The sequence below is a fragment of the Malus sylvestris genome, chromosome 7 (genome assembly GCF_916048215.2).
Source record: "Malus sylvestris chromosome 7, drMalSylv7.2, whole genome shotgun sequence".
NCBI lineage: Eukaryota > Viridiplantae > Streptophyta > Magnoliopsida > Rosales > Rosaceae > Malus > Malus sylvestris.
In genome coordinates, this window is record NC_062266.1 from 23,887,896 (window position 1) to 23,900,234 (window position 12,339).

The 12,339-nt window shown below is 38.0% G+C and overlaps 2 protein-coding genes across 2 annotated transcripts; both read left to right on the forward strand.

The window, feature by feature from the left end:
- The first annotated feature begins 935 nt into the window (after window positions 1-935).
- Window positions 936-4,858, forward strand: LOC126629131 (uncharacterized). The gene is made up of 4 exons (XM_050299040.1): window positions 936-1,326; window positions 1,738-2,249; window positions 3,336-4,244; window positions 4,388-4,858. Exons 1-4 carry the CDS (start codon window positions 1,156-1,158, stop codon window positions 4,671-4,673), a joined length of 1,878 nt encoding a protein of 625 aa, XP_050154997.1. The 5' UTR covers window positions 936-1,155; the 3' UTR covers window positions 4,674-4,858.
- A 487-nt stretch (window positions 4,859-5,345) lies between these two features.
- On the forward strand, window positions 5,346-9,845 carry LOC126629135 (3-phosphoinositide-dependent protein kinase 1-like). Its single transcript, XM_050299050.1, has 11 exons — window positions 5,346-5,951; window positions 6,674-6,854; window positions 7,009-7,061; window positions 7,178-7,279; window positions 7,349-7,457; window positions 7,552-7,630; window positions 7,832-7,997; window positions 8,218-8,352; window positions 8,479-8,636; window positions 8,970-9,192; window positions 9,445-9,845. The coding sequence occupies exons 1-11, from the start codon at window positions 5,775-5,777 to the stop codon at window positions 9,526-9,528; spliced, it is 1,467 nt and encodes a 488-aa protein (XP_050155007.1). The 5' UTR covers window positions 5,346-5,774; the 3' UTR covers window positions 9,529-9,845.
- The last annotated feature ends 2,494 nt before the right edge of the window (window positions 9,846-12,339 follow it).

Here is a 12,339-nt window from a genome sequence, read left to right on the forward strand (position 1 = left end):
ATATATATATATATTCATTAAGTAGATTTAAATTTATTTATTTTGTACGTATAACACTTAAGAAATTGAATGATATGTATATTTAAGCCAATCCAATGGTCACCAATTTTTAATATTTAATTTAATATATATATATATATATAATTATTATAGTTTTTAGGGGTATAAAATTGTTAAATTAATATATATAATTATTATAGTATTTTTTTAGGGTTATAAAATTATAAAATTAATATTTTGCTTATCGTATATCATGTTATTAACGTGTATATCCGAACCGACTGGTTATATTAACAAGTACTTATTGGGTTATCCGATAACGACCTGATTCGTTATCATGTCGACCAGAACACCTGTTAATTTCGTGTCATGTTGTGTCGGGTTATGGGGTCGTGTCAGGAATTGCCAGGCCTACCTAAAAGCCCTCTACGATTGTCAAACTTATACAACCAATAAACCTGATGCTTTTTATGGCTAAAACCACCCGACAACATGTATATATTGTGAAATTTTAGGATATGCCTGACCCTACCCTGGTGTCCATGTGGCTCCACCATTGGGTGATAGAGAGTCTCTTAGTATTTCTCAACTTTCTTACGACCCACTTTATAATATATTTCAATGATTGAATCATTTATCTTTTAAGTATTCCCTCAAATGTCATCTTTACCAAAAGTCACTCTAATCTGCAGCCATATAACTATTGAATTAATTAATAGAATTTTAATATTTCTTTATAGAACTGTTTTCGTTAATTTGTTTCACTATATAATGTCTTATTTATTTTGAATTTGTCTAATTTTTTACAATGTATGATTAAATGCTGGATTGAAATATAAATAGTTAGGATTAAGTTACTAAATATGAACTATAAATAAGTGTGCCAAAAAAAATGCGTGTCCTCTAATTCTTAATAAGAAATGTTAATGATAATACTATTGTTTAGGAGCAAAGGAGCACCGAAGTGATGTCGTTTTAGTCTTCCCGTCTCCAATTGGGATATCCGGTAATCGAATTCGGACTCGAGCTCGCGTTTTCTTGGCAATTTGGGTTTTATTTGCTGGAAGGTGAATCACTGAAGGCTCAAGGGCTGAAGCTGATTTGATTACAAAACATTGAGAATTTGAGAGAATCGAGCTTCGGATTACTTCGACGATGTCCGGTCGAATGCTGAAGAAAGTTTTGAAGGAACAAGAAGAAGAACACGGACACGTAATAGAATCCGAATCAGAAGAAGAAGAAGAAAGCCAGCAGCTCAACGGAAAAGCTAAATTCAATCCCTTTGATCTCCTCAACGACGACGGGGACGACGACGGCGACCACCAGGTTCACTTTTTTAATTAAATTTAAAATTTTTGCATTTTTTAGTGGATTTAAGAATTTGAACAAAGTGAAATGGTGAAATTTTGTTGATTTTTGCGTTCAATGTTCTGAGTGATCATCGAGCTGTGATTGGTTTGTGTTGGATTCTGTAAAAGGGTTTTACTTTGGATGATTTTTTTAGCGTAAGCCCCCGATAACGTTACACTTTAGAGAAAAACACTTCAAGCTCGAAACTTAGGAAAAAAACCCCAATTGGATTGGTAATGGGAGGGTAAGAATCAATTAGAGCATGACAAGTGGATAGACGAGGAGTTTTTTTCTCGATTGAGCTCGTGAAGTGTTTTTGTATAAACTTGTAGTGGGGTTTTTTGACTAATTTTCTAATTTTTCTTATGGGGTTTTGGGTGGTTGCAGGGGGATGAATCTGAAACTGTTGATGAACACTTGGTTGTTGTGCCTGAGCTGAAAACGAAGGCCGGTGTAGCGTCAACCAACAATCAGAAATCAAAGAAGAAGAAAAAGAAGAAAAGCAAAGAGGCTTCTTATTCTTCTTCGGGTGCTTCCAATGTAGAAAAACCCTTGGATGTGATTCTTGAGTCAATCTCTTTGGATGGCCCGGAAAAAGCAGCCAGCGGAAAGGGTTGTGAGAATTTGGCTAAGCCGTGTGCGCCCTCTGCGTTACAAGTGGATCCCAAGTACTTAAATGCTGACAATGAGCTGCGGAGAATCTTTGGCTCTAAGGTGGTGAAGTCCTTTGAGAAACATGAGCGAAGTGGTGGCAGTTCTAGAATGGTGCGTGGTGGAAGACGTGCTGCTCATATTCCTAGAAAAACTATACTTGTCACTGCATCAGAGCATTGGCATCGCTGGGATGGTTCTTTGTCCATGGAATTTCTTGGAGTGATTGATGGATACCACCACTTTCGGTAAGATCATTCTCTTTGCTTGGTGTTGTATTTTAAAATGAGTACAAAAACTGCTAGTGCTATCAATTTTTTTCTGCACATAGAAGAAAGTTGGTGCTACTGATGGGCTTGAGCTCAATGTAGAGAGTTGTTAACCGTTGTCAAGAAAGTAGTTCTCAAATATGTAATAACTCGTACTTCAGCAGACCTCTAATTAAATGGTGTTGTAGACAACTGCAGTTGATGCAAGTATGAATTGTAATGTTGTTGAATTGTGTTTGCAAATTGTATTCATGGGGATTTTGTTGTGTAAGTTGATGGAACATTAAGACGTGCAAATATGTGTAGTCCCAACACAAATTTTTTTTTTTAACATAAATTTCTTACGTGACTGAAAGTTTGAAACTGTATCAGTTAAGTTTGGTAACACTTGAATGTCTACCTTGTACTGGACGAACTAGTTGATGATTGCGTGAAATTATAAAGAAGCACACTCGTTACTAAAATGTCATTAGTACCATATAAGGCTGGTTTGGCTGTGCTTTGAAAAAAAAACTGCTTCTGCTGTGCTGTGAAATAAAGCAGCAGAGTGTTTGTTAGACTTTTTTGTAAAAGTGCTTTTGAAAAAAAAAAAAACAGTATTATAGTGTTTGATAAACTTTTATGTAAAACAGATGTGAAAAAACAGTTGGTTTTTCAAAGTTGGTTTTTGCAGCTTTGTGTTTTTGGCTTTTTTTTCACCCAAAATTGTGAAAAAAAGCTGAAGCTGAATGTTTACCAAACAAAAAAAAGCTCCCAACTTTTTTTGATAGCGACTTTTTTCAGAATCACCTCAGTACCAAACCAGGGCATAGTCATAAATTTGTCATCCAGCTATGTTTTATGACTGGCATCTTGCTCTTTAAGCAATTATGGGTGTCCCTTTGAGTCAAATATTCAGTACTCTTGTTTCCTTTTATTTTTTCAAATTTTAGTTTCTCCTATTTTTACAGTGTTTATGCTCACAGCTTAGAGTTTGTCAGACTAGGATTTATGATATTTGTCCTGCGTCCTTTTGGTTTGGTTTTGACACATGCATCGTAATCTGGATTTTGATCTTATGTGCAGATATGTACATTCCTCATCCTACCTTCAAGCTCAGAGGGCATTTGAAGCTGCCAAAGCTACACATGACATCAATGGAATTGCAAGTATTTTGTTATACAGTCCTTATCATTTGGATTCGCTTATAACCATGGCAGAGTACTATAAGTTTTCGGGTGAACATCAAATATCGGCAGAACTTATCTCGAAGTGCTTGTATGCTTTGGAATGTGCATGGAATCCAATGTTCACCCCCTTGCAGGGCAATTGCCAACTAAAATACAGCCATGAAACAAACAAGCCTCTGTTCACTGTACTTTTTACTCACATGAGAAATATGGATAGGCGTGGTTGCCATCGATCGGCTTTAGAAGTTTGCAAGTTGTTACTTTCGCTAGATTCTGATGATCCAATGGGGGCCATGTTCTGCATTGACTATTTTTCGTTGAGGGCGGAGGAGTATGCATGGCTAGAACGGTTCTCTGAAGAATATAAAAGTGATAACTCCTTGTGGTTGTTTCCAAATTTTTCATATTCCCTTGCCATGTGCCGTTTGTATCTTGAGAAAGAGGAATCTTCAAAAGGTGCACCGGAAAATGCTAAGTCTACTTCAGCTGATCTTATGAAGCAGGCACTAATGCTTCACCCCTCAGTTCTAAAGAAATTAGTGGAAAAGGTGCCTTTGAAGGACAAGGTGTGGGCACAGATACTTAAAAATCCATATTTTCAAGCAGATCAAGTAGGAATCCCATCCTTGGATCACCTAATAAACATATATGTCGAGAGGAATTTTCTTCTATGGAGGCTTCCAGATCTGCAAGATTTGCTGAGGGATGCTGCACAGCTTGTGATCGAGACACTAAGACATGATAGTAGCGAGAAGAACGATTGGGCATGCGTGAGAAAAGAAGCATTCTCATCCGAGAAAAACGAGTAAGCGTGCAGTTACAATTTTGCATTTCGGCAACACTTCCTAGTGTTTTGTTTATCACTATTGTGTAAATTCGCGAAGCTATAACTGCGGATGTTAAGCCTGAAGTTGGTAAATGACTGACTGCTTTACTTGTTTGCTATAGGTACGCCCACTTGTTAGTTTCAGATTTCTCTTTGTCAGTGCCAACTGCCCCACCGGAAGTTCTGCAACAATTTTTGGGTGATCCAAGGGAGGGCGGTCATGCTCCCGGTAATGTTGCAAATGTTGGCAATCCAGTGGAGGGCGGCCATGCTCCACGCGATGTTGCAAATCGAAATGCAATCGCAGTCTTGTTGGAGTCATTTCTACCATGGGCTCATTATGGAGATAGAAACGGAGGCCGTGAGGAGGAAAATGAACAAAATGGACAGGGTCCAGGCAATGCATAGTTTCGAATTCAAATGGAAGAAAACTGTTGTTGAATGACACAATCGTGTTCCGTTGCTGGCGACTTCTGAAAGTTTTGCGGATTTTTTGTTGTAGTATTATATTTTTATGTTTTTTGTCTGCCTAACAGGACCAATTGAACCTTCCATTGAATCTAAATACCATTTGCACTTCCATTTCCATGTCATCACTTTTCTCGTGAAAAACAGCTGAAATTGTTTATCTTATGGAGCTATGATAAAATTTTAAATGCTCTCTTGTCACATAATATGACAACACAAGGTGTTATAGATCTAGACTCTTTATTGGGTTAGCTTCCTTAAGAATGTGCGGTTCGAATCACTATCTAATAATATAAACATCCTTGTGTGTGTTAGATAAGTCTGGCGGAAAAGCGTTTTGAATTCTATCATAAGTGAGCATAATCACATTGATTAAAGCTGACGTTCTATATCTATGCACTCAAGTTTGAATCCTCGACCTAAAACAAAATGGTCCTAGGAGGCTAGAGAGAAGCCCACTGGACATTGCAAATTTGCAATGCTCCATAAAAAGGCTTAAAAAGCACACAATCATATGCATGAGCAAATTTCATTGCCACTCCCTCCAATTTTCCATTTTGGGGCTTTGGGGGTTGGGAAGCCCATCCATCCACCCATTCATCATTGAATCCCATGTGGCATGTGTCACCTATCTCCTCTCTTGTTTCTTCTTCCATCCCCATACCTCCCTCTCCTCTCCTCCATCCAAAAATACTAATATTGCTCCACTCTCCTCTCTCTCCTCCCCATTACCCAATTCCACAATAATCCAATTTCTCTCTGCTTTCTAGGGTTTTGAAATTGGAACCAAAGCTAAAGCTGATCACCTTCCTCTGAATACACACATACCCAGATTTCAACAATCAGGAATCCAATCCAATCCCACCTCACTTTTTCTTTTTACAGAGTAGAATATCAGAGAAGGGGGGACAAAGGAACTCTCTTCCCATCCAAGTGCTGGTCTTTGCTCTCCTCCCTAGGCTTGTCCTGTAGAGAGAGAAAATGGGTTTCTAGAGAGAGAAAGAGCTCAACATGTAGAGAGCAATTGTGGGAGAAAAGATAATGTTGGCAATGGAGAAAGATTTTGATGCTAAGTTGACGATTCAGGGGAATTCTTCTAATGGCGCCAACAGCAATGTTCCGAGATCCAAGAGCTTCGCTTTCAGGGCTCCCCAGGAGCATTTCACCATTCAAGACTTTGAATTGGGCAAGATCTATGGCGTTGGTTCCTACTCCAAGGTCCCATTTTTCATCCAGTTTTTGGAAATTTTATTGATTAATTTGTTGTTTTAATTCTATTAAAATGCTCGTTTTTCATCTGGGTTTTTCTCTCAGATTGGGGATTGTCATGAATTGGATGCCTAGTTGTGTTATTGAATGATGTAATTCATTTGTAAACTAATGGGTTGCATATGCTGTAAATTTATTGAAAAAAATGATAATTGCTTATAGGTTGTAGAAAATATCAATTGTTGCAAAAGAACTCACCCTGTAAGGCAGGGAAGTCCTCATTTTCGCTACTTAGCCTAAACTGGCCGATAAAGGGATTAACTTTTACAACGTAATGGACGGGCAAAAACAAGTGTCATATGGGTCGATCAGTTGTAAGTTGGGATGCTTGTGTATGGTGTGTTCCTGTTCTTTAGTCTCGGGACTGGTGGAGCTTCAAACCTGCATTTGGTTGGTGTGAGGTTGTGAGCTTATAGTAAATTTAGGGACATAGGATTTTTAGCTAGTTAATATGTTATGAACTGGTAGAAGAAGTTTTGAGATTACAAGGAGAGTTGGGAAACGAAGATTTTGGGCACTCTATGGGGTTCAGTTCCGACAGAAATTAGAGATAGATCTCTGCCCACTATTCTTATAAATATTTTTATGATGCTGTATACATATGGTTGCTGAACTGTTTGTAATGCTTAAACTTTGCTGGGTTCTTGTCTCTTATTACCAATGAATTTCAGGTTGTGAGGGCTAAGAAGAAGGACACGGGAACTGTCTATGCATTAAAGATCATGGACAAAAAATTCATCACCAAAGAAAATAAAACAGCTTATGTGAAGTTGGAACGTATTGTTCTTGATCAGCTGGATCATCCAGGAATTGTGCGGCTATTTTTTACATTTCAAGATTCCTTTTCATTGTGTAGGTATTCTGGTTGTAACCTCCCCATGTCTTCTGTACTTGGTTCAGATTTACTTATTCTTTCGGGTTCAGTGTTTTTGTATTCTCTGTTGTTTATTGGTTGTTTCCAATTCCGGAATCTTATTGACACTGGTCTCCCTACTTTTGTACGAAGACATGGCACTTGAGTCCTGTGAAGGTGGAGAACTTTTTGATCAAATAACTAGGGTAAGCTTTAAGCTTAGAACATGTGTTCTTCATGTTATTCTGAAATTACCTCTTTTCATTGAGAATAATTCATTTGATGTTGTAACTAATATATTTTATTCTTGAATTGTGTGCAGAAAGGTCGTCTCTCTGAGGATGAAGCTTGCTTCTATGCAGCAGAAGTTGTAGACGCCCTTGAGTACATACACAGTATGGGATTGATTCATAGAGATATAAAGGTATTCCCTTAAGACTATATTTGTGCAATTTAACGTCGTATGAAATGCTGATATATTTTTAAATGGCAGCCAGAGAACTTGCTACTTACATCAGAGGGTAATATCAAGATTGCTGATTTTGGGAGTGTAAAGCCCATGCAAGATAGCCGAATTACTGTTCTTCCGAATGCAGCATCAGGTATCTTATAATTGTAGTCATGGTGAAGGCTCTATGGCTCTGTGCTTAAAATTTGAATAATATGATGAGATTGTTCTCTGGATTCCTTTTGTAGATGATAAGGCCTGCACATTTGTGGGGACAGCTGCCTATGTTCCTCCCGAAGTCCTGAATTCGTCTCCTGCAACTTTCGGGTAAGTGACATATGTTTAGTCACTGGGGCTTGTACTATATTTCTAATGAATTCTTAAGCTTACCCTAAAACTTGTATACTTTTTACAACTTTTGACAAGTAGTTTGTCTTTTCTTTTTTCCTGTTTATTTTTTCTGTTCTTAATAGTATATGATCTATGTAGTATAACATTGTTTTTGCTCGTTTGAACATATCAAAACAGAAATGACCTCTGGGCACTTGGCTGCACCTTGTACCAAATGCTTTCAGGAACTTCACCTTTCAAAGATGCAAGCGAGTGGCTTATTTTCCAAAGAATTATAGCAAGAGATATTAGGTTTCCAAATTATTTTTCGGAGGAAGCTAAAGACCTTATTGACCGATTATTGGTAAGCTACCCGCTTTACTTATTGCAACCTAGCTTTTATTAGTGATTGTGCTATCAGTAACTAGCACTCCCTTAGGATGAGGCTATTAACATCCATATTTTTAAATTCTTATTGAAATTCTTTCCCTTAAGAATGCCATGGAGTTATGTACCACTTGCGCTTTTGAGAAAGTGTAGTTCCTTTTTAATATTGATCAACTAGTGTTGTGCAACTGTTGCAGGATTTAGATCCCAGCAGGAGACCAGGTGCTGGGCCGGACGGTTATGCTGCACTGAAGATGCATCCATTTTTTAAGGGAGTTGACTGGAAAAATGTACGAGGACAAACTCCTCCAAAACTTGCATTAGAGACGGGGGTATGGCTTTCAATTTTTTGTTGGAGTAATTATTTATGGAAATTCAACTGTTGCTTATATTATTCCTGTTTTTACATGAGCATTTTTAGGTTGTTAAACATTGGTTTTTATGCTTTTGGTGTTCAGTCAGTTGAGGGTGATAGCCGTGATAACTCATGGAACCCCACACACATTGGAGATGGTGCAGCAAAACAATATGAGGGTAACAGTGGTGCCACATCTTCTTCCGAAGGATCTGGTCATGTAACTAGGCTTGCTTCTATTGATTCCTTTGATTCAAAATGGTATTCTCTACACCCGTGCTTCATGTTTATCATCACTTATTTTTACTTTAAGAGCTAGATATTTTTGCTTACAAAGTTTATGGTGAACTTCTGTGTAATAAGTATAATGTTATTCTTGAAAAGTGTCTCAGATCCAAATATATGCTTAAATGAGATAATTTCACTTGATTAGAGGCTAATTGTTTTGTTCTAATTTCTTTAGCATTTTTAATTACGTCCTTTATCCTGGAAGTACTTCCCAGAACCCCTGCAGAGAGTTTATGATATTGCATTTGCTGCTTCTGTTATGAATTCCACGTCAATGTTTTAATCTGTGTTTTACCATGTTAACAGGCAACAATTCCTTGAGCCCGGGGAGTCCGTTCTTATGATCTCAATGGTGAAGAAAATTCAAAAGCTGACCAGCAAGAAGGTGCAGCTTATCCTCACCAACAAGCCGAAACTGATATATGTGGATCCTGCAAAGCTAATAGTGAAGGGAAATATAATTTGGTCCGACAACTCTAATGACTTCAGTATCCAAGTTGCTAGTCCATCACAGTTCAAGATTTGTACGGTATGCCTCTACTGCTCTTTCATAACTCAGTCACCTATTTATTATCTTCAATCAGTTTTCCCTTAATATTTTGCGGCATGGCTTTATTACTGAGTGCTTTCCAATGTATTTACGATAATATGACATTGAACTCTTTAGTGCCGTGAAATGCGATGCTGTAGCGTTGAGTTGATGAAATTGCTTCTCAAGTTTTAAGTAGTTGCATTATCTTTATTTTTCCTTTTCTGATTTCAAGTTATGTAAAATTTTCAGCCGAAAAAGGTACTGCAATTTGAGGATGCCAAACAAAGAGCTTGGCAGTGGAAGAAGGCAATTGAGGGGCTTCAAAATCGGTGAAATCCGTGCGTGGTTTTCAGAGAGTTTTTTTTGGATATCATCATAGTGAGGAGGAACAAAGATGTGCCCTGGGTAATTATTATTTAATGAAAGAGTTTGGCATCTGCGGATTCATCTTTTTCAAGGTGCAAAGCTCCCGTCCCTCTCGATGCCTAGAACTAAGCATGCGATAAGGGTTTTTCGCCCGTTTCATGCTCTGTGTGGCATAATTTTGTACTCTCTGAGGTCCTAAGTTGTAGGGTCTGTAAAGGGGCTGGGATCATTACTTTCATACTGTATTTAAAATTACAATCCAGTTAATGAAATTTTAAATATTTCATTGAAAGATACGATGTCTCTCTAAAGAAACCAAATGAGATGTGAAGTTGTTGCATTTTGTTCATAACTTTGAGATGGATACTGTTGCAATTGACTGTTAGAAAGATCTGCGCCGCATAATGGAAAAGTAAAGAGAAGTGCACCGCGGCGATTTTTGAGTTCTGAATCACTTCAGAACTGTGATAAAAATTTGAAGCTTGAAGTCATTCAGAAATCCATGGACCAACCCCATCGTCTCCACCCCAAGGCAGCATCCAGGGGTCACGGACCAACCATAGAACCCTGGTCACTTATCCAAGGATGCCTCCTGCATCCAAGGGTCACAGACCGACCAAAGAACCCCGTTCAATAAGTGAATGATTGTCAGTGTCATTATTCAACTCTTGTTGAATTGCTGTTATATCAGTAAATGTTGAGCTGGTCGAAATGTTACGCAGATGATTATCAGTGTCATTATATTCTTTATATACTGAAGACACTAATAATTCTCTGTGCCTTCTTATAATTTCAAACTTTGATAGTGAAAGGCCTGCACTGTGGTCAGAGGAATGAAGCTTATACAAGGTCTTCAGTGGCAAGTAATTCTGATCAGCAAGTACAATTTTTTTCAACAATTTCTTTCTAAAGTCGCGACCATGACTGCAAAACAGGTGCCGGAATGCTTCATTATGCTGGTTTTGATCGGCCTGCTAGTTGTTTCTTCGTTTTCTTTTCCGTTAAACTGAAAATCTTTGAATCTAATCAAAGAAGTTAACCCCTGAGGACCGTACATTGGACATATCACAGTGTTTCCATCACCGGAGATGTTTGTTTCTACAGACCGCGGCTTTTGAAAGCATCCTTTTGTGGATTTCTGAGCTTGCCACAATTGTTATCTCAGATTCTTTTCTATTTTCCCCCCCTACCCTTTTGAAGCATTGCATATTGTACTTTAGCTAATCTGAGAGGCAGTGTGGTGTTGCAGGGTGGCGATTCCAGGTGGGAAAGATCCACGGCAAGAAAGTAGTCTATGTTCGATGTGGAGTTGGAATAGTGAGCCATGCTTACTGTCCCCTAATGCACCAAAAAGTTAGCCATGTTCGATTTGTCAATTAAACACCGACTGCTTAATTTACGGCACCTATTCACGCTAATTTTTTTTCTTCTGTATTATCATGTTAAATCATGTTAGGACTTAGTTTAAGTTTCACACACGGCCCTTCGAAATCTCATGGCCAGACCTGTTCAGGGATTGGAACTATAGTTTTTAGAATACATAACACGCCACTTAGTACTAGGGTCTAGTGGTATTCCTCTTGGTTTGTAAGTGAGAGGTTTTAGGTTCGATTCTTACCAAAGGCAAAGTTGAACCACATTATTAATGCAAGCTCATTGTAAGGCATCCCACTTCTCCACCCCTAGTCTAGATACTATCGTTTGTTCCAAAAAAAAAAAAAAAAAACCACATCACAGAGCTTTTCAGAGTGAAACTACTTAATGCACTATAGTTTTCAGAATACATAACTACATCCTGGGACTTGACTTGCACTCGAAGCAAAGCGATATCTGGGGTTTTTGTAGGTGGCCGTGAGGCCATCTTTGCGGTCCAGGGAAGAAGAACTCGTAATGAGAAACTTCACGGATGGACTTGAGCTTGCGGTTGTGCGTTTCCCCTTGGGGCGCCGTTGACAACATCCGGCACACCACATCTTGGCACCATCATTTGTTTCGCCGTGGCAGTGTCTAAGCTTCTTGTGATTTTTAAATGGTAGCTTGACTTGATGGCGGACTCTAGAAGGTTGTCAAAACTCATCATCGTTGGCGTGTTTTGAGTAACAAAATATAAGCAAAGTAACCAAAATTCTTAAAATTTTTTGAAGACTAGATTTTACAAAGCAATAAGAGGAAGCGTAAATTCTCAACCTAGTCAATTTTGAGATGGAGAATTTGAAGAAGAAAAAGAAGGCTGATTGCCCAGAAATCAACAAAACCTTTATCTAGTTCTCAATTCGGTTGGAACCAAAAGCTTAATATCAATTCCACCAAATTAGGTAGATTAAATTGCGAAGAATAATTTCATGCCTTTGCAGAGAAAATTCTTACTGGAAAATATCGAATAGAGCCAAAAGTCAAAAGCCAAAAACCAAAAGCCAAAAAAAAAAAAAAAAATTTTAAAGTCTCAAGTTTCGACTCGCCCACGCCAGGAAGAGAAAGAAGCCAAAGAAAACATGCAAGGAAACGTGAATTTCCCCCTTGTTTTCCCTTTATTTATTTATTATTATTAAATAAATGGGAGTGCTGTTTTTGCCTTGAATTTTTGCAAAATTGTAATTAGAGAATCCTCGTGCAAACAGTATAAAAGTAAGCGGAAGAATCATGATCGATAGGTAAAAGACACCCAACCAAAACAACAAACAAACTGTGCTTTTACTTGTGTCAAAATTTACTCAAACAGTTTGGCTCTGATACCACATGTAAGATAAAAGTGCAACAACACATTAGGATAATGAATAT

Bases quoted from the DNA above. Each gene is read 5' to 3' on its own strand.
- LOC126629131 (XM_050299040.1), top strand. From the start codon at position 1,156: ATGTCCGGTCGAATGCTGAAGAAAGTTTTGAAGGAACAAGAAGAAGAA. The intron at 1,327-1,737 runs GTTCACTTTTTT...GGGTGGTTGCAG, and splicing joins ACGACGACGGCGACCACCAG to GGGGATGAATCTGAAACTGT. The intron at 2,250-3,335 runs GTAAGATCATTC...TCTTATGTGCAG, and splicing joins GATGGATACCACCACTTTCG to ATATGTACATTCCTCATCCT.
- LOC126629135 (XM_050299050.1), top strand. From the start codon at position 5,775: ATGTTGGCAATGGAGAAAGATTTTGATGCTAAGTTGACGATTCAGGGG. The intron at 7,998-8,217 runs GTAAGCTACCCG...CAACTGTTGCAG, and splicing joins ACCTTATTGACCGATTATTG to GATTTAGATCCCAGCAGGAG. The intron at 8,353-8,478 runs GTATGGCTTTCA...TTTGGTGTTCAG, and splicing joins AACTTGCATTAGAGACGGGG to TCAGTTGAGGGTGATAGCCG.